Source organism: Lolium rigidum, chromosome 3 (genome assembly GCF_022539505.1).
Source record: "Lolium rigidum isolate FL_2022 chromosome 3, APGP_CSIRO_Lrig_0.1, whole genome shotgun sequence".
Taxonomy (NCBI): Eukaryota; Viridiplantae; Streptophyta; class Magnoliopsida; order Poales; family Poaceae; genus Lolium; species Lolium rigidum.
Window position 1 is genome coordinate 169,611,719 of NC_061510.1, and position 18,368 is coordinate 169,630,086.

At 45.2% G+C, this 18,368-nt stretch overlaps 1 protein-coding gene across 1 annotated transcript; it reads left to right on the forward strand.

Moving 5' to 3' along the window:
• Positions 1-10,341: 10,341 nt before the first annotated feature.
• Positions 10,342-11,815, forward strand: LOC124698625. The gene has a single exon (XM_047231105.1). It carries the CDS (start codon positions 10,352-10,354, stop codon positions 11,528-11,530), a length of 1,179 nt encoding a protein of 392 aa, XP_047087061.1. The 5' UTR covers positions 10,342-10,351; the 3' UTR covers positions 11,531-11,815.
• Positions 11,816-18,368: the final 6,553 nt, after the last annotated feature.

Genomic DNA, 18,368 nt, shown 5'->3' on the forward strand with positions numbered 1-18,368 from the left:
GTGGTGGCCCCGTCAGCCTTCCGACTCCGCCTCTTCGCCTATTTAAAGGTCCGTGACCTAAATCTTCGATACGAATAAGCCACGGTACGAGAAACCTTCCAGAGCCGCCAACATCGCGAAGCCAAGATCTGGGGGACGAAGTCTACGTTACGGCACGCCGCCGGGACGGGGAAGTGCCCCCGGAAGGCATCTCCATCGACATCACCGCCATCTTCATCAACGCTGCTGTCTCCCATGAGGATGGAGTAGTTCTCCATCGAGGCTAAGGGGCAGTACCGGTAACTATGTGGTTCATCTCTCTCCTATGTACTTCAATACAATGATCTCATGAGCTGCCTTACATGATTGAGATTCATATGAGGTTTGTATCACTATTAATCTATGTGCTACTCTAGTGATGTTACTAAAGTACTCTATTCCTCCTTCATGATGTAATGGTGACAGTGTGTGCATTATGTAGTACTTGGCGTAGTTTATGATTGTGATCTCTTGTAGATTATGAAGTTAACTATTACTATGATGGTATTGATGTGATCTATTCCTCCTTTCATAGTATGATGGTGACAGTGTGCATGCTATGTTAGTACTTGGTATAGTTGTGTTGATCTATCATGCACTCTAAGGTTATTTAAACATGAATATCGAATGTTGTGGAGCTTGTTAACTCCGGCATTGAGGTGATCTTGTAGCCCTACACAATTAGTGGTGTTCATCATCCAACAAGAGAGTGTAGAGTGGTTTTATTATGTGATCAATGTTGAGAGTGTCCACTAGTGAAAGTATGATCCCTAGGCCTTGTTCCCTAATACTGCAATCATCACTTGTTTACTGTTCTCCTCGCATCTCGTACTTCTGCAATATTCCCACCATCAACCACACGCCGATTGTAGCGAGCAAGCTATTTTCACGGTGCCGTTACTACTGCTCATATTCATTCATACCACTTGTATTTCACTATCTCTTCGCCGAACTAGTGCACCTATACATCGACAAGTGTATTGGGTGTGTTGGGGACACAAGAGACTTCTTGCATTGTGATCGCGGGGTTGCTTGAGAGGGATATCTTTGACCTCTTCCTCCCCGAGTTCGATAAACCTTGGGTGATCCACTTAAGGGAAAACTTGCTGCTCGTTCTACAAACCTCGCTCTTGGAGGCCCAACACTGTCTACGGGAAAAGAAGCGTGAGTAGACATCGGGCACCCGAGGATTCGGTTGGCCATGGTTTGTGAAAGCAAGGTTGGAAGGAGTGCCACCCAAAAATAAAAATGTTTCATGGGAGCCGCTCTTTGAAGGTTTGTCTGGCAAGGGGGTTAGAGTGCCCATTACCATTTGTTGACAACAACAAACACCTCTCAAAACTTTACTTTTATGCTCTCTTTATGTTTTCAAAACAAAAGCTCTAGCACAAATATAGCAATCCATGCTTCCCTTTTCGAAGGGCCTTTCTTTTACTTTTATGTTGAGTCGGTTTACCCACTTCCTTCCATCTCAAGAAGCAAACACTTGTGTGAGCTGTGCATTGATTCTTACATACTTGCATATTTGCATTCATCATATTGCTTTGTATTGACAACTATCCATGAGATATACATGTTACAAGTTGAAAGCAACCGCTGAAACTTAATCTTCCTTTGTGTTGCTTCAATGCCTTTACTATGAATTTATTGCTTTATGAGTTAACTCTTATGCAAGACTTATTGATGCTTGTCTTGAAAGTAATATTCATGAAAAGTCTTTGCTATATGATTCAATTGTTTAACCATTATCTTTACCATTGCTTTGGATCGCTGCATTCATTACATGTGTTTACAATAGTATTGATCAAGATTATGATGGTATGTCACTTCAGAAATTATCTTTGTTATCGTTTACCTACTCGGGACGAGTAGGAACTAAGCTTGGGGATGCTGATACGTCTCCAACGTATCGATAATTTCTTATGTTCCATGCTTGTTTTATGACAATACCTACATGTTTTATACATACTTTATGTCATATTTATGCATTTTCCGGCACTAACCTATTAACAAGATGCCGAAGAGCCGATTCTTGTTTTCTGCTGTTTTTGGTTTCAGAAATCCTAGTAAGGAAATATTCTCGGAATTGGACGAAATCAACGCCCAGGATCTTATTTTTCCACGAAACTTCCAGAAGTCCGAAAGGGAAACGAAGTGGGGCGACGAGGCGCCCACACAACAGGGCGGCGCGGCCAAGGCTTGGGCCGCACGGCCCTAGCGTGTGGGGCCCTCGTGGCGCCCCCTGACCTACCCTTCCGCCTACTTAAGCCTTCGTCGATAATAACTCCAGTACAGAGAGCCACGATACGGAAAAACTTCCAGAGACGCCGCCGCCGCCAATCCCATCTCGGGGGATTCAGGAGATCGCCTCCGGCACCCTGCCGGAGAGGGAATCATCTCCCGGAGGACTCTTCACCGCCATGGTCGCCTCCGGAGTGATGTGTGAGTAGTTCACCCCTGGACTATGAGTCTATAGCAGTAGCTAGATGGTCGTCTTCTCCTAATTGTGCTATCATTGTTGGATCTTGTGAGCTGCCTAACATGATCAAGATCATCTATCTGTAATGCTACATGTTGCGTTTGTTGGGATCCGATGAATATTGAATGCTATGTTATGTTGATTATCAATCTATCATCTATGTGTTGTTTATGATCTTGCATGCTCTCCGTTATTAGTAGAGGCTCTGGCCAAGTCATTACTTGTAACTCCAAGAGGGAGTATTTATGCTCGATAGTGGGTTCATGCCTCCATTAAATGCAGGACAGTGACAGAAAGTTCTAAGGTTGTGGATGTGTTGTTGCCATTAGGGATAAAACATCAATGCTATGTCTAAGGATGTATTTGTTGATTACATTACGCACCATACTTAATGCAATTGCCTCGTTGTTTGCAACTTAATGCTGGAAGGGGTTCGGATGATAACCTCGAAGGTGGAATTTTTAGGCATAGATGCATGCTTGGATAGCGGTCTATGTACTTTGTCGTAATGCCCAATTAAATCTCACACTACTCATCATAACATGTATGTGCATTGTCATGCCATCTTTATTTGTCAATTGCCCAACTGTAATTTGTTCACCCAACATGCTATTTCTTATCGGAGAGACACCACTAGTGAACTGTGGACCCCGGTCCATTCTTTTACATCGAATATAATCTACTGCAATACTCGTTCTACTGTTTTCTGCAAACATCATCATCCACACTATACATCTAATCCTTTGTTACAGCAAGCCGGTGAGATTAAAAACCTCACTGTCACGTTGGGGCAAAGTAATTTGGTTGTGTTGTGCAGGTTCCACGTTGGCGCCGGAATCCCTGGTGTTGCGCCGCACTACACTCCGCCGCCATCAACCTTCAACGTGATTCTTGGCTCCTACTGGTTCGATAAACCTTGGTTTCTTACTGAGCGAAACTTGCTGCTGTACGCATCACACCTTCCACTTGGGGTTCCTAACGGACGCGTGCTGTACGCGTATCATGCTTATTCTCATGACAAGTTCTAGTTCATCTAAAATCGATTCCTCGTGAATACTTGTTGCATTTTCGATATTGAAGTTTTTCCCGGTTCTTTTTATTGAGAGGTTTCACCTCTAAATTCTTGAAAAAATCTACCTGACTTGTTCATAATATTTTCGCTCTTTTTGGGTAGCTCTTTTCATTCTTTTACAACAAAATTGGTTTCACCTATATCCGAATTTCCTAACTTAAGTTGTTGCATTTTTCCATATTAGAGGTGTTACCGCGGTTTGTCTCTTATAGATAGGTTAAACATTTCCCCATTTGATTCTATCCTCACTCGTTAGACTATGATGGTTCCATGCCGTCCCCATCTTCGGTAAGGTCCATTCCTCGCCAATTCCTCGCCTAGCTGGCGACGACGTGGCCTGCTACGTTGTCTCCGTCAGCAGCGAGGTCCTCCTAGAGGTCGTGGCTGCATCGTCTTCCTCCTATCAGGCGAGTTCGGTCAACCACATCACTAGCTAGGTGGGCCGGCCTGTTGGGGAGGTGTGAAAGATCGAGATGTCGCCTAGAGGGGGGTGAATAGGCAATTACAAACTCTTACAGATTTGTCTTGTAAGAATGCGGAATTAAACTAACGTTTAGTTTACAAGCACAAACTCTAAATATGCTAAGCTCAACTAAGTGTAACAATGGCAACTAGAGATAAGCAAGATAGGTACAAGATATATGTAGCACAAGTGATAGCAAGATATATGTACTTCAAGCACGATGGCTATCACAAGGAAAGAGAGCTCGGGTATAGAAATAACCGAGGCACGCGGAGACGAGGATGTATTCCCGTGTTCCCTTCCTTTGCAAGAAGGTACGTCACGTTTGGAGGAGTGGAGGTCCCACGAAGGATTCCCCGCGCCACGAAGGCTCACCCTATTCTCCGAACCACACCCACGAAGGATAATGGCCCTTTCCTTATGGTTAGCTTTTCCTCCGCTCCGGAGATGGCAAGCTCCACAACCACTTCACAAGCTCCACGAAGGAGAAGCCCGGGCCCCTTCACAATCTTCCACGAAGAGATCACCGGGGCACCAACCAAGCAAACTAGGAGGTCTCCCTCCAAGAGTAACAAGCTCACGGTCTCTCACTCGAACTAATCGTGGTAGAGAGCTCAACACTATGCAATGATGCAAAGCAAGAACACTAGAGGTGTTCAAGTCCTTCACACTCAAATCCCACCAAAGCAACGAATGCTAGGATGAGATTGGAGAGGAAGAATAATGGGGAAAGTCAACAAAAGACTCCGAGATCTAGATCCCAAGAGTTCCCCTCATTTAGAGGAGAAATGGATTGGTGGAAGTGTAGATCTAGATCTGCTCTCTTAGATCCCTCAAGAATGAGCAAGGGGGGAGATAAGAGAGAGAGAGAGCAAGTTCTTCAAAGGCAACAATGGAGGTGAGAGAATAGAAGAACTAACTTGCTCAAAGTGGAAGAAGAGCTATTTATAGCATGGGAGCAAATAAAACCGTTGGGGAAAAAAGACAGAGAAAATCGCAGGAAAAACGGGCAGAAAACTGGCCAGAAAAGTGGCCCAGCCGGCTGCGAGGCCGGCCGACCGGATTGGGCGCTGAGGAGGCTGGTGGCCCGTCCGGTCGGGCCGGCCCAGCAACCGGGCGGGGCGGTGAGCGCGCTGAGCGGCGGATAAGCGTTGGCAGCGTAGGCGCGTGGGCCGCAGCGGGGCTGTGAGCCCGGTCGGGCCGGGGTTAGCGCCAGGCGGCCCGGTAGGCTGCTGGCTCCTGGGCCGGATGGGGCAGCTTGTCCCACGGGACACCACCCGGATGGCACAGGCGCCCGGGCCGGTTTCGACCGGGTGGGCCGGCGGCTGGCCCGGTCCGGCCGGCTGGCCCTTCCCCTTTTTTCCTTTTTCTTTTTATTCTCTTCTCCTTTTTTCCTTTTTCTTTAATAACTAATGCTCCCGAACTCCGATTCGCATGAAACCAATTTTGTTGGAAATATGGAGACTCCTCACGAGAACATTTTAGATGATTTTAGAGAGGGAGTCTCCCACCGTCAAGAGACGGTGAAGACGTCCAAACTCGAAAACGCAATAGAAGATGCATGCGGATTCCGTTTTTGATGAACTTGAGCTTGTTGTAAAGCTAGCAACAAGCTTAAGAACCTCACACAGAGAAACACCAAGAAGCAATAAGGATATGCAAAGTATGCAAAGGATTGAGCTCCCTAAGACGATGTGATCAAGTTACTCAACCGAAAGCCCCTCTTAATAGTGCGGCTATCTATCCTATAATCCGGTCTCCCATCAACAACCTTGAGACCGGTAAAAGGAAAACCTATCAAGGTCATACCTTTTCCTTGCGCATCCCTCTTGATCTTGATGATAACTCTTCAAGCTCTACACAAGCCGGAATGCCACAACTTGATCATTGTTGCTTTGTGAAGACTCACAAATACTCACTCATACACTATGATGAGAAAGCTTCATTGATGCACATCCTCACATGTCCATTATCATCAAATGAACGGCAAGCTTCAAGCATGTTATCCACTTGAGATGCTCATCTTGAACTTGCCCAACTTAACCTTGTATCTTCTCATACTCTCATAAGATAGAGCATGGCTAATATTGAGTTCCACATAAGAACTCCATCTTCATTTCTTCTTCTTGATCATATCACATATATGTCTTAAAATCGATGATCTTGATGCCAATACACAAGGTGTATCTTTATCTTCATGGCATCCATACTTGAATCCAACACATGGAATACAAGAAATACCTATGGAATATTCCTTCTGAAAGTGCTCAATGAAAACATTAGTCCATAGGGGTTGTCATTAATTACCAAAACCACACATAGGGGCAATATACCCTTACAAGTTGCTATATACCACCCTGGTCGGTGCAGACCAGGTACCGCACCCCCAAGGGAGCCAGTTGGGCCGGCCCAGTCACGTTTCTTTTTTTTTCTCCTTTTCTCCTTTTCTGCCGTTTCATTCTTTTCTTTTTTATAAATCTAAAATGCTAATGTGAATTTTTTCGAAAAAATAATATTTTTTATAATATGAACTTTCCAAATTCTGAATATTTCTAAATTTATATATTTTCAAAAAATTGAAAAAATTGATTTTTTTATATGAACATTTTTCGAATTTGAACAATTTTTGGATTTGAACATTTTTCAAATTTGAACATTTTTTGGACTTTGAACAATTTTCAGATTTAAACATTTTTTATGTTTGAAATATATTTTTCAAAATTTGAATTTTTTTAGATTGAACTTTTTTCAAAATTTGAAAAAAATTTAGATTGAACATTTTTTTTCTAAAATTCGATTTTCCCAAAATTTGAACATTTTTAGAAAATGAACATATTTTAAATTTGAACATTTTCCGAATACGAACAATTTTTAGCTTTGAACATTTTTCGTTTTGAATACTTTTCAAATTTGAACGTTTTTCCAATTTGGAACTTTTCAATTTTGAACATTTTCAATTTTGAACAAAAATAAAAAATAAATAGAAAAGAACAGAAAATAGAAAAAAAACAGAAAAAGAAATAAAAAAACAAAAACAGAAAACTAAAAAAAAGAAAAAAAGATGAAAATGGGCTAGACCCAGTACCCGACCAGGGTGTGCGGTGCCTGGTAGGCACCGACCTAATCGGTGTATAGGATTTGCCGCGGATCCCTATTCTCCGCTCAACGCGGGAGCGAGCAGTCGCTCCGCTCAGAGCGGGACCAAGTTGGGCCGGCCCATTAGCGACGGAATTGGTTTTCCTTCGCTTTTTTCCTTTAGTTTTCTCATTTTTTACTTGTTTTTCATTTGGTTCTGCTTGTTTTTTGCCTACAGTTTTTTTTTGTTTTGCTGAATGGTTTTTTCTGAACTTTCCAAATTTTGAACTTTTTTGAATTTGAACGTTTTTTAAGTTTGCATATTTTTAGATTTGAACTTTTTAAAATTTGAACAAATTTTTAATTTTAAACAATTTTTATTTTGAACACTTTTATATATGAACATTTTTTGCGTTTGAACAATTTTTAGATTTGTTTTCTGTTCTGATTTTAAAATTTTCATATTATAAATTTGTTTAAATTCGAAATTTGTTCAAATATGAATTTTGTTCAATTTAAAATTTTTAGTTTTCAAAAATAAATAATTTTCAAATCTGAACAATTTTCTAGTTTGAACATTTTCAAAATCTGAACAATTTCTAAATTCGAACATTTATTTAAAATTTGAATATTAAAAAAACCACAGAAAACCATACCATAACGATAGAATTCACGGATTTGAATCCCGAACGACGAGAGGTCTAGCGACAGCGAACCCAAATGGGCCGGCTCAGGTCGTGGGTCCTTAGAGCATCTCCACTCGTCCCCCCGACGAGCGTTTTTTCCATCCGGACGGCGTAATTCGGCCCAGTCGCGCCCCCGGTTCCTCGTTTTCGTCCGGATTTGGGCCTAAATCCATCCGGCGATCCCACGCCATCCCCGGCCCCCCGGGAGCGCTCGGGGACTCCGGACGAGTGAAAAGCGGGGAAGGGCCCGATCTGTCGGTGACTCGACGCACGAACCCCACCGCCACGTCGCTCAAAATCTCCCCCCCCCTCGTATCTCTCTCGCCGCCGGAACCACCCCGCCGGCTTGTTGCCCAGATTGCGCCGCCACTCCTTCCCCACCTGCCTATATTCCACCGTGTTTGGACGACGGTCTATCTGGCTGCTCTTCCGCCGGCCTGTTTTCCGGCCTGCTTGCTCGTCGTCGCTCGCGGCTCGGGTTGCCTCGACCACGCCCGTCGGGTGTTCGTCCATTTGCCTCGCCGGCCATGGACTCGGACGAAGAGGAGGAGCAGATGTTCGTCGAGCTTATGCAAGAAGAGATGGCAGCGGCCGCCCAAGACGAGGAGCACATGATGATCCTTGGTTGCTTGGCAAGCATGTACGGCGGATCGGCAACTCGTCGGCGTGGTGGGTCGGCACGAGGTCGCCGGAAGTGCAAGCCGAGACAGCGAATGGAGGGCTACTGCATGTTGTACGCCGACTACTTCGCCGACAATCCATTGCACGGTGAGAGTGTTTTCCGGCGTCGTTTCGGGATGAGCGAAAAGCTATTTCTGGAAATTGTGTATGCCATCCGCCACTTTGATCCCTACTTCGGATGCAAGGCGGATTGCACTTGGTTTGGTTGGATTTTCGTCACTCTGCAGAAGTGCACGGTGGCTATGAGGATGCTCGGCGTATGGAGCTCCCGGTGATACTGCAGATGACTATCTTCGCATGGCGGAGTCCACCGCCCTTGATTGTTTCTACCGGTTCTGCGGGGACGTCATAGCGGTGTTCGGGGACTATTACTTGAGATCACCCTCTGTCGAAGACACTCGGAGGATCCTTGCAACAAATGAAGCTAGAGGTTTTCCGGGGATGCTTGGAAGCATTGACCGCATGCATTGGCAATGGAAGAAGCTGTCCGTTTGCGTGGCGAGGGAATGTACAAGGGTCACAAAAAGGCTGCACTCGTGATACTTGAAGCAGTGGCTACCCATGATCTTTGGATTTGGCACTCTTTCTTTGGTATGCTCGGATCCAACAATGACATCAACGTCCTAAACTGCTCCCCGGTCTTTTCCAAGCTTGTTGAGGGTCATGCTTCCCAGGTGGACTATGTGATCAATGGTCGGCACTACAACAAAGGATACTACCTTGCGGACGGTATCTATCCAAAGTGGGCAACATTTGTGAAGACGATCTCCAATCCTAGCACCCCCAAACTTTGCGAGTTTGTCAAGAAACAAGAAGCTTGCCGAAAAGACGTCGAGTGAGCATTTGGTGTCCTACGACGAGAGATTTGCTCGTCGTCCGGTTCCCCGCTATGACTTGGTCCAAAGATCGGATGTGGGAGGTGATGAACTGCCGTGTGTGCCTACACAACATGATTATTGAAGATGAGCGAAAGCATCCAGGCTTCTCCGGTCGAGCAAGAAGCACCATATGAGAGAGATGGTCCTCTTGCACGCCCTAATCACCGAGTGCCTCCATCATGGGCCGCCTTCATTGCTATGCGCCAGGAGATTCGAGACTCTACAATGCACCAGCTGCTGCAAGATGATCCGGTGGAGCACATATGGAGGCTCCGAGGCAACGCCAACGCCGACGCCAACTAGTCTGTCTTAATTTGTTTGAAAAATTGTGAAATTGTGTGCTTCATTTGTTTCAGCACTTGTTAAACATTGTACTCGTTATCGCCGAATTTGTTTCGAGCAATTCTCGTCCTCTTGTTTGCCGAACTTGTTAAATTTTGTGTTGAATTTGTTTGAAATATGTCAAATGGTCGAGGTTGGGGGTTTCCTGCACGGGGACGGCTGGAACTTCGGCGCTCCCCACGCCAAATCTTCATCCAATCCGGACGAAAATTTCGCCGGATTTGGGCGTGGGGAGCGCCAACGAGTGGGGATGCTCTTAAGCGATTCGGTCTTTGCATCGCTTAAAGCGATGTACAGGAGCACCCGGATTTGCCGCCTGTTGCCCCGGTCGATGAACGCGTTTCCGCGATAACCGAGGCAATGGCCGTCAAATAAGATTTGCCGGTAAGAAATCACAAATAGGATGCGACGCACGTGGGTTGGGCCTTTCGTGGGCTGCCTGGTGCCTGGGCATAACGCCCACCCGTATCCTTTCAATATCTTTTCTTCTATTTTGAACCCTGCTCTGTCTCAAGGAAACAAAAAAAACGTGCCTGCCCTGCCACCCGAAAGAAAAGATAACCTGCGCCGCCGGAGCGTGCAGCCCAACCACCACCACCGCCGCCGGAGCCTCGGCTGCCGCTCTCCGGCATCTCCCACGGCGTGCCTGGCCTCCAAATGCTTCGCCGTTGTCACCTCCTCCTCGGTGGCAGCAGACCTCCCAAATCTCTGCCGTCGTGCAGCTCCCCCTCTCCTCGGTGGCATTCTCTCAAACACCTCCTAAGCATCCGTGCCGCCGTCTCCCACGCCGCGGCAGACCCCTGCTCCCTCACGCTCCACTTCCTCCGCAATTCCTGCGGCCTCTCCGAGCCCGCCGCCACCAAGGCGGCCGCGCGCGTCCACCTGCGTTCCACCAAGAAGGCGCACGCCGTCCTCGCCCTCCTCCGCGGCCTCGGCCTCGCGGGCTCCGACATCGCCCGTGTCGTCGCCGCCGCCCCCGATTTGCTCAACTACCGGGCCGACGTCACGCTCGCGCCCAAGATCGACTTCTTCCGCCGAGACGTCGGCCTCTCCGACGCCGACATCCGCCGCATCCTCCTCCTCGACCCGTACCGCGTTCTCTGCTACAGCCTCGCTAACCGCCTCCGCCCCAACTACCTCCTCCTCAAGAACCTCCTCGGCACCGACCAGAACGTGGTCGCCGCAGTCAAGCAGTCCTCCGAGTTCCTCCACGGCAACGTCCAATCCGAGCTGCTCCCAAAGGTCAAGATCCTCCGCGAATATGGTGCCACCGACGATGTTATCATCAAGCTGCTCACCAAGCACCCCAGGTCGCTTAACCACAAGTACGGAGGCTCCCTCTTTAACGACACCTTTGCCGCCATCAAGGAGCTCGGGGTCAGCCCGTCCCACGGCATCTTCCCGCACGCCTTTGGGGTGTTAGCTCGCATGTATCCCTCCGGATGGAAGCGCAAGATGGACAATTATCTCAGCTTGGGGTGGACTGAGGAGCAGGTGAAGCAGGCCTTCGTGAGGCACCCATACTGCATATCCGTGTCGGCTGACAAAGTCAGGCTTATCTGGCAATTCTTTGCCGATAAGCTTGGCTGGACCCCGGAGTATGTTTCGGCTAGCCCAATGCTCATCTCGCTCAGCTACGAGAAGCGCATCCTACCAAGGTACAGGGTGCTACACATATTGGTGTCCAAGGGTCACATCAGAAGCATCCGGATAGCCCATCTCATTCTGGGGGAGAAGAAGTTTGTGGACAAGTATGTCACCAATTACCTGGAAACGATTCCTCAACTACTGGAAGCTTACAGAGCTGGGACAGACAGTGCTGTGACTGCAAAGTAGCTGGACGATTCTGCTGCGTTCTACCCTGCACAAAGGCACTGTCTCACCCTTCGCCTCAATTGTTATTTTTTGTAAGTGGAATACATTTCCTTTGTTTCTGAAATCAAGCCATGCAATGCCAATGCACCTGGATCAAAGAATAGAAACTTATATCATGCTTGCTATGCCTATCTCTATTTCTGACAATTTCACACTTGAGTGGTACAGATGACTGATAGATGACATGCCTAGAACTGATGCAATCGGGCGTAATATTTCACTAGATCTTAATATAGTATACACGCTTCGTGGGGTATTATAAAAATCCGGCCTAAAGTACCAAAATATATTCTTGCAAATAAGATGTGTAAAATGCGATTGAAGTTTCCCATTGACGTTGGAAGTTAAGGCTATTGAGAAGTTGTTATGCAATGCATCATGTTATAGCTGAACGGCTTTGTTCTGACAAGCACATGATAAAGATACATTTCTGGTCCAAAAACAAATAACCACCATGTGGCTGTGGGTCCACTTATCTGCAAGGGACCTAATGGTCCATCATCATTATCTCCATCTCGGAGATCTGTTCGAGACTAGTCGAACCATATCGGATATCAGGAGAAGCAGCTGATTACTAGTCCATAGAGTGTGTACCAAATTGGGAGTGGCACATAATTGGTAAATTGGTGGCTGTCACTGTCAGTTCGTATCAGTTTAGGTTATAATCCAGTGTCACATCCAGTTTGTATTCATCAAGGAATCCCTACTTGCATATAGGGATTTAAGCTGTACTAAGCAATCAGGCAAGCAATAAATTTAAAGAATATCAGGCTCCAATCTAAAGCTGCTGTCCTCATCCAGGCGTTGCCATGACAACAGGTTAGAAACCCAAGATACCACACCCAAAGCCTCACCTTGAACTGATCACGGCAACTATGTTCGAAACCTGACATACTTCTTACATTGGATTGTTGGCGAAATAGGTTGAGTGTCTGGAGACGAGTCAGATTAGCCTCATAAATAGCTATGTGCAGTAACTTATGAAATCAACCAGGAGATTTACTGATTTAGTCCTTTCTACATCAAAAGTCATATATTCCATATGTGGTTTATGTCTCATCGTCTCTGACTCTCCCCCTTGAGATGCACAGTACTGCAGTCCCAGCCCTCTTATGTATGGTATCCATCCCATCATTAGTTAGGATTCGTGACATTATGACTCCTTATTACCAAAGCACCAAATGTATTCTGAACATAATCCATCTTGCTTTATTAGTACAAGCTCTCTTTGTATTAAGCACTAATATTTAACTGGCTGAATTACAAATAAACATGGACAATACACGTGTCGTTGTTTTTGAGGGCATACCAGGCTCCATGTATGCTGAATTAATCTCTTTATTAAAAGGTCTGAGCACAAGCTTATTCGGAGTATTTTCAAATTAGTATATTTCAGTCTACGATGGGTGCTTATCCTTGGTGAGTCAGTATTGCTATATGCAAATGGACAATTTTGGTCATATGCAGGATAATTGACATAGGAATAAGTTGTGATTGTGTAGTGCAACTTTTCACTTAGAGGAAGTTCTGTGAAAAATATACTGTAACAAAGTTGCCAAGGTCTTCAGTTTGTTGTTGTGGAACTCAAATGTAAGAATTTGGCATGACACTGAGTTTTTTGTTCATACGATCTCATCAGCTTATGTTTGCAAGGTATAGATAGAAGCAAACTGCACCATGGTGTCTAAGCTTGCAGCTTTGTGTATATTGTACTCAAACGTCCAAATCTTCCTGACATGTCATTGAAGTTGTAAATTGTCCATATGAACCCATTCACTTATTTGTAGATTGAAATGTGACACAACATTTCCCAGTACTATTAGGCTATTACAATAGAAAAATTAGTAAACGTATGTGGATATTCTTCGTTGCTGCAAATTATTAGTCTATTAGATGAGAAACGAGTGTTTACGCTTTTTTGATTATTGAACTATTAGATGTTTTAATTGAAAACATAATAAATTTCAGGACTCTCAGAAAATAGATTTCTGAAGTTTCCCCTAGTGTCATTCTCTTTATATGCAATGTGGCTTAACTCTTTTTTGCAGGCAGACACGATTTACGCTATGTGGCTTCTCTTTATATGCAACTCAATATACGTCTTTACGGCTTATGATTATTTTTTTATGCCTGGAATTACATCGGCACTCTACTTAATGCAGTCTGCACATACTCTTCTTAGAGCAGGTCTAACAGACCCAGTAAAAGGGGCAAACCCGTATAATAACCGCCGATTTGAGGGTTTCGGCTCTACCCGGCCGTCTAGCACGCCCCGTAAAAACGGCCCCCGCATCGTTTTTTGCTTTGTTTTCGAGTACGGGGCGGGTCGTCGCCCCCTACTTGTGCGGGGTGGGAGCGGGGATAGTGGGCGAAACCGGTATCGTCCAGTCCACTGCGCGCGAAGGGTTTCGCTGAAGCCAACCGCCGCCGCCGCTGCCCGATCTCCTCCGCCCCGCCCTTCCCGGCCGGATCCCGCCGCCATGGACCGTCCGCAAGAGCCGCCTACCGCCGGCGGTACACCTCCTTCGGGCGCGGTGGTTGATGTCCCCGTCGGAGGTCCGCCGACCGCCGGCGTCGTCTCGGCCATGATCGCCTCCACCATCCCGTCGAAGAGGAAGAGGATCCCGAAGCAATTCTTCGAAGCACCTGCGGCGGCCGCCGATTCATAGGGCGAAGCGCCGCCGGCTGCCAAGAAGGCGGGCCGGATGAAGACCAAGGCGGCCGGGCCGAGTGGTGCCGCGCCGGCCAAGGTGCGGACAAAGGCAATCAGCCGCATCGGCCTCCCGCCTCCACCGCCCTCCAAGGTCACGACCCCTCCTCCGTCCGTTCCGGCCGATGCGGCGCCCGCGCCGCCCGCGCCGCCGCCACCCACCATCGACGTAGACAAGGTGTTCGATGTTGAGTCCACAACATCCTACTTGGACATGCTCAACGAATCCGCGGTGAATTTGGACGCCGGTATCGGACGGCATGGACGAGGATCAGCGGCGTGGTGGAACGAGACCAAGGCGGACATCATTGCGAGGAAGAAGGCTGCGCGTCAAGCTCGTGCTCAAGGTGAGTCTCCGGCGAGCGGTGGCGATGGATCCGTTGATGGTTGATCACATTTGGGAACTTCCGTGGCTTGAACATTGCCTATGATCGCGTTGTGATGTTAAAACTATGAATTATGCATCACATATTTTGGATGTGCTATGTTTGATGTGAAATTGTTGTGCAAATTGCTGTCTAAAACCCTGTTTTGAGGGGCAGGAAACTCGGACGAGCTAGCAGAACCCGTATTCCCACCCCGTAAAAACAGAATATTCTGTTTTACGGGGTGGGAATACGGGTTCTGCTAGCTCGTCCGAGTTTTCGGCCGGTGAAAACCGGATACAGGGCCCTCTACTCGCGTTTTACGGGGCGAAAAAATACGGGGCCTGTTAGACATGCTCTTATGCAACAACTGTAATCAGCAGATTGGAAATTGGCACATTAACTGTAGAAGTTTCCCCTAGTGTCATTGTTTCATAGAAATTTCATAGGATATGTCATGCCTCTTTTGATTCGCATGATTCCAAAAGCAGGAATAGGATAAACGCAAGATTGAATGGGTAATGCCCACTCAAATCATATAGGATTGAATTTGCATTAAAGTTCATTTGATTGCACCACAGGAAAAAAATTCCTTCCAAGTGGTTGGAGTGGATGTAAAATTTCCTTTGAAATACAGTGCAAAGGAATCGTAGGGAAAATTTTCTATAGGATTTAATCATACGACTCAAACAACCCACATAGGAAAATAATTCCTATGAATATCCTTTGGAATAAAAGAGGCTTTGAGGATTCCTTAGGAATTTTTTGTACGAAGCTTGTTAGGTTTGTAGGATTGGAAACCATAGGAATATCCTATGGTCTGGCTTCGCATGCAACTCGAAAGAAATTTTCCCTCAGATGCAACCTCAGGAAGTTTTCCTTTGTTTCAATACTATGGCATACACTTAATCCTGAAAAAAAGAAAAAAACCCTGCACTTTCCCCGTGGCAGAACCAAATGACATCTATTACATGGTCCTGTGTTTTCAATTCTTGTACGATTAAACTTGTTACGGCATGGAAACCATTATTTTTTCCTATTCTTGGTTCTTTAAGTTCTACGAACCAAAGAGGCCCTAAACTGAAAAATAAGATGGACTGAAGGGGTGGGGTTTCTTGGGATCGGTACACTATATCCTTTGCGCTCCTTGAAGATGTCCTGCCTGGGGTGGAGCGTCAGCCCGGAATAAGTCTGGGTAGAAAGTTCAATGCATTCTGATCCCTGGGGTTATGGTAGATTTTTGGACCAGCATAATCCTATGAGCGAAACTGTTTTTTTTTTGGTCTTTCCACAGCAAGTAGAAATCATGTTTATAGCGCTGCTTGTCATATCCACCGCTTTACTAGTAAATGAACATTTCATCCAAAAGTGTTGCGGTAGCATACAAAGAACTTGCACTATGAAAGGGTCAGGTTTAAGCTCACGATTTACTAGTTGCTTGGCAACTGTGCGAACATTTGTAACTTCAGTTGAGTAGGCAGTACAGCTGTTTTTTTAGGAAGCTGATCTTGGACATGCAATGCAAATTATTGTAGAATTACTATATTTGCTGCTCTTAGACCTTAGGCCATTAAATTGCAATCTCTTCTAGGATCCGAGTGGTGCTATTTTCTTAGTTCAAAACTTCCAGCTGTAGTATGTCAATTTTTTTTGTCACTGCCCTTGAATGATAGTCAGAAGTTGGAAAAAGAGTTGATACTGATTTAAGTCGTGCTACAGTTAATAATTAGTATGTATTGGTTGGTAGTCAGTTCGTGATTTCTCTTGGTGTAGTGATTAATCTGCAGTTCTGCACACATCAGGTCATGGTCCACATTATATTATCCCTTAAAGCTAGAACTTTCTAAAAATTCCATTTATTGTATCAAAGTCTTCAAGGCATTAGCAAGTCTAAAGATTTATCTGATTTCCGCAGCTTGTTGACTCAGGACACTGAAGCTCATTTTACTTCAAAATTGGCTGGAGCACATTTTCCTTCAAGAACTGGCTTATAGGATTGGTTTGAATTGTAGATACTAACATATAATCTCCGTGTATTTCTTCTAATGCATTGTATCATTCTTATCAAATGTGGATTCATCTCAGCTTAGCACCACATCAAATTCTTACACATTTAGCAAATATAATCGTCTATATGACCAATTATGTCAGTCAGGTAAAATATTTCCTTCCCATCTGAACATTCAATTCTCTTACATTGCACCATCGATGATCAAATTTAACTCCATTTCTTTAGAGATCAAGTTGATTGCTTTACTATTTGTGGCATTGCGTGTATATTTGCTACTCCCTCCGTACCATATTAGTTGTCGCTGATTTGGATGTATGTAGACACATCTATAATATCTAAAGGGTAATTTTCTCGAAATGCAAGCTATCCACCTCACCAAACATAACACCTCATCATTTTAGTTTCAATCATTTTATTTATTTTTTGTCATCCCTTCGGCTGTTCCATCTCGTCGCATCTAGATTTAATTACTTCCACTGTTCCACCACCGCGCAGCCTAGGATCTGAAACTGAAGAAGAAACACAACAGTTGTCCATCTTTATTTCCATGTAAATACAAAAGAAACGGTAAAGGAGGCCGAGTGGCCATGTTTGGTTTAAATAGCTGGCACAATTGTGCGCTGATGCTCACACCGCCTATAAACGCAACACCGCGATCCTCCAAGCAACATTAGAAGCCAATCAAACATGTTTCTCCCGGAACCATTGCCTATCTCGGTCTCTCCTCCAGGCACCATTCGATGTCCACAAGCAGTCCACAAATTCTTCTCCCAGATCGATGTGGCATGGTTAGGGCCAAGGGAGGGTGTGGTGTGGTTGCTGACATTCAGTCCCTTGGCAGTGCGGCAGGTCGGTAGCTACTAGCTTTGGCAACCAGCTCGCTTTTATTTGCATGGGCGACATCATCTAGTCTGTCATAAAGCATGTTTAATCTTGGAATCTGTGATGGTATCAAAAGATTTGGATCGGGCCATTAGCTAATTATTTGCATGCTGGATGATGCGCATGAGAAGGTTCAGAATCACTTTTATATTGGGTTTGGTGTATGACTGATTGCTTGGATTGGATGATGCCCAGGAAAAGGTGCAGGCTTGCCTCTTCTACTGAAATATGCTGCTTTTTCCAAAACCTATAGGCCTCTGCCAATGTGACAACCTTCCTTTTTTTCTTTTGCTTCAGGTTTTCTTTATTACTATATGACTGAATGCTCAATCCCATTGTTGTTTCCCGTTCGACTGTTGTCTACAAGAAGTGTATTCTGATCTCTGAGACAAATGCTATATTTCCATTTACACATCAGCCTATTTGGATGTGTGGAAATGATACAATTAGATTTCTCTTATAAAAGGGTTGAGCACATATGCTTTACACATTCTTAGGCGGTGTATTCAAGAGTATCCAAAATCTTCAATGGAAATTCTGTTCTAACCACTTATCTCTATGAAGCCAATGTGTCAATCTATAGTAGGCATTTCCTGATCCTTCTCTCTTTTATTCTGTTATATACAGTTTCGACTGTGTCAATCTACATGGCAGGTAAGCATCAGGCTATGTGCCCCTCTCTTATTTATTAACTTTGACCAATTTGCTTGAAGGATTGCATCAATGTTTCCATATTTGTTGCATATGAATTTCATTTTCTCCTTCATGTAACAGTTTACAACATCTTCTTGTTTCTTTTAAATAATGACAATGTTTCTCTGTAACCTTAGA